At 45.8% G+C, this 2,883-nt stretch overlaps 1 protein-coding gene across 1 annotated transcript; it reads left to right on the top strand.

Moving 5' to 3' along the window:
• The first annotated feature begins 1,843 nt into the window (after window positions 1-1,843).
• On the top strand, window positions 1,844-2,818 carry LOC113224297 (olfactory receptor 2T2). Its single transcript, XM_026453509.1, has 2 exons — window positions 1,844-2,211; window positions 2,356-2,818. The coding sequence occupies exons 1-2, from the start codon at window positions 1,844-1,846 to the stop codon at window positions 2,816-2,818; spliced, it is 831 nt and encodes a 276-aa protein (XP_026309294.1).
• The last annotated feature ends 65 nt before the right edge of the window (window positions 2,819-2,883 follow it).

Genomic DNA, 2,883 nt, shown 5'->3' with positions numbered 1-2,883 from the left:
TTACCAAGCTTGACAGGAGTTAATATTTGATGCTCATGTATTTTTTTTCTCCTCAACCAAGGTGTGATAAATTGAAGTTTCAGCACAGACCAACACAAAAATTGCTTTTCTTTTTCTTCCTTTGAAAGTTTACTCATCTTTTAGGTCTATTACTCACATCTCCATCTTTGAGCGCTAAGAAGGAAAACTGTCTCTACTGTTCCTGTTGTTTTTGCTTCAATGTAAGGGGAGTTTATTCCTTCTTGATGCTTCAGAGACTGTAAATTTTACTATTCTGGAACCAAAAGATTCAGATATATTTGTAGTATTGGTGGTCAAAACGTTTTACAGAAATGTTTCTTCCGTAATACTGTCACTAAAATGAGAAGAGATACACCATAATCTAAAAGGAACAATTCATCCCTCAATATCCCTGAACATATCAAAAGAATATGCATTCCCGTTTCTCAAAGCATGAGAATTCATTCCATTTAGTTCAAGGAATGCTTGATACTGCTGTCTTTCTTGAGTTCAGAAACGTCTTTACCATCTATAGATTCTTTGTTATGTGTTTTTTGGGATGAAGTCTCGCTCTTGTCCGCCAGGCTGGAGTGCAATGGCACAATCTCAGCTCACTGCAACTTCCGCCTCCCCTGCCTCCCAGGTGCAAGCGATTCTCCTTCCTCAGCCTCCCGAGTAGCTGAGATTTTACAGGCACCTGCCACCAAGCCCGACTAACTTTTGTATTAGTAGAGATGAGGTTTCACCATGTTGGCCAGGCTGATCTCGAAGTCCTGACCTCAGGTGATCTGCCTGCTTCGGCCACCCAAAGTGCTGGGGACTGCAGGTGTGAGCCACTGCAACTGACTAGTTATTTTTAGAGACATGAAGGATCAGCAAAATGGTAGAGAAATTTGAGGAAAAAACCCAACTAGCAGTGGATTCCTAGGATGACATAACAGCAGGACAGGTTCAGAATGCCACTCTGTCAGAAACGCTAGCGTTTTGGCTAAACAATAAGAAGATTCAGTCATCGAGTGATATTGATGCAGTATCTAGTCATAAAATTTTAGCAGAATTCATTGTCAACCAGAAAGACCACCATGATAAGGAAACTAAAGCCTTGCTCTGAAGTAGTTTGTGGCGGTCCTTCCAGATTTATGATCCCCAAATTAGTCTGTGAGAATAGACACAAGGTCTCGCAGCAATCCCTGACTAAAACATGAACTCCCTTTGCAGGACAAAAGTCTAACCACAAGAAAGTGGCTCCTGACCTCAAATGAAGTCATCTGTACTGCTTTGAGGTTGCAGACTTTCATAAAGCTGTTTAGTAATAGCAGCCAAAACAGTTATTTAGATATTTTCTACCAATTTCATAAGTCACAAGTAGATGTCTGTGTATGATCTTAATACAATCTTAATGGAGATGCAGAGAGCAATTTAAACCCAAACCATGTATTGCAAGGCAAAATGGGAAATAAGGCACGGTAACCACCCTCAGAAAACTTTGAATCTAGAGTGGTAAGATTATAAAATGTGTTCAGAAGATAGTTCAAAATAAAAAGCCAATTCTAAACCAGGTACTGTATGAATCATTACATTTACATCTCACATCCAGCCTGTATAGAACTAGGCTGACTTTTCACAGATAATGAAACTGGGGAAACTGAGTTGAGATTTTCTGTCCAATATCATACAGATCATTAACACTGAAACCGGGATTTCAAATGATCCTGAAGTAGGTGATCTTTGTTTTGTCACACGCTGCTGACAATACTATTCCTGGTGGGTTCTTCCTACATGTCAGGTCACTAAATAAGCTGCCAGATTTCTGTCTTGACAGCCCAAGGAGCTCTCATGGACCATGGGCATGGAGGGTCTTCTCCAGAACTCCACTAACTTCGTCCTCATAGGCCTCATCACCCATCCTGCCTTCCCCGGGCTTCTCTTTGCAATAGTCTTCTCCATCTTTGTGGTGGCCATAACAGCCAACGTGGTCATGATTCTGCTCATCCATGTGGACTCCCGCCTCCACACTCCCATGTACTTCTTGCTCAGCCAGCTCTCCATCATGGATACCATCTACATCTGTATCACGGTCCCCAAGATGCTCCAGGACCTCCTGTCCAAGGACAAGACCATTTCCTTCCTGGGCTGTGCACTTCAGATCTTCCTCTACCTGACCCTGATTGGAGGGGAATTCTTCCTGCTGGGTCTCATGGCCTATGACCGGTACGTGGCTGTGTGCAACCCTCTACGGTACCCTCTCCTCATGAACCGCAGGGTCTGCTTATTCGTGGTGCTCGGCTCCTGGGTGGGTGGCTCCTTGGATGGGTTCGTGCTGACTCCTGTCACTATGAGTTTTCCCTTCTGTAGCTCCCGAGAGATCAATCACTTTTTCTGTGAGATCCCAGCCGTGCTGAAGTTGTCGTGCGCAGACACGTCGCTCTACGAGACCCTGATGTATGCCTGCTGCGTGCTGATGCTGCTGCTCCCTCTGTCCGTCATCTCGGTGTCCTACACGCGCATCCTCCTGACTGTCCACCGGATGAACTCTGCTGAGGGCCGGCGCAAAGCCTTTGCTACGTGTTCCTCCCACGTCATGGTGGTGAGCATTTTCTACGGGGCAGCCTTCTACACCAACGTGCTGCCCCACTCCTACCACACCCCAGAGAAGGATAAAGTGGTGTCCGCCTTCTACACCATCCTCACCCCCATGCTCAACCCGCTCATCTACAGCGTGAGGAATAAAGAGGTGGCCGCAGCTCTGAGGAAAGTGCTGGGGAGATGTGGCTCCTCCCAGGGCATCAGGGTGGGGACTGTGATCAGGAAGGACTAGCGGGGACTCTGCAAACATCGGTGCTGCGGCCAATGATGCAGCTATTCCAGAACATACGGTATTGC

Source organism: Piliocolobus tephrosceles, unplaced genomic scaffold (assembly GCF_002776525.5).
Source record: "Piliocolobus tephrosceles isolate RC106 unplaced genomic scaffold, ASM277652v3 unscaffolded_44322, whole genome shotgun sequence".
Lineage (NCBI taxonomy): Eukaryota > Metazoa > Chordata > Mammalia > Primates > Cercopithecidae > Piliocolobus > Piliocolobus tephrosceles.
This window is presented reverse-complemented; position numbering and strand designations above follow the sequence as displayed.

Excerpts from the sequence above, each read along its gene's own strand:
- LOC113224297 (XM_026453509.1), top strand. The coding sequence starts at position 1,844 with ATGGGCATGGAGGGTCTTCTCCAGAACTCCACTAACTTCGTCCTCATA. Across the intron at positions 2,212-2,355 it reads GGTCTCATGGCCTATGACCG|CTCCCGAGAGATCAATCACT; the intron begins GTACGTGGCTGT and ends TCCCTTCTGTAG.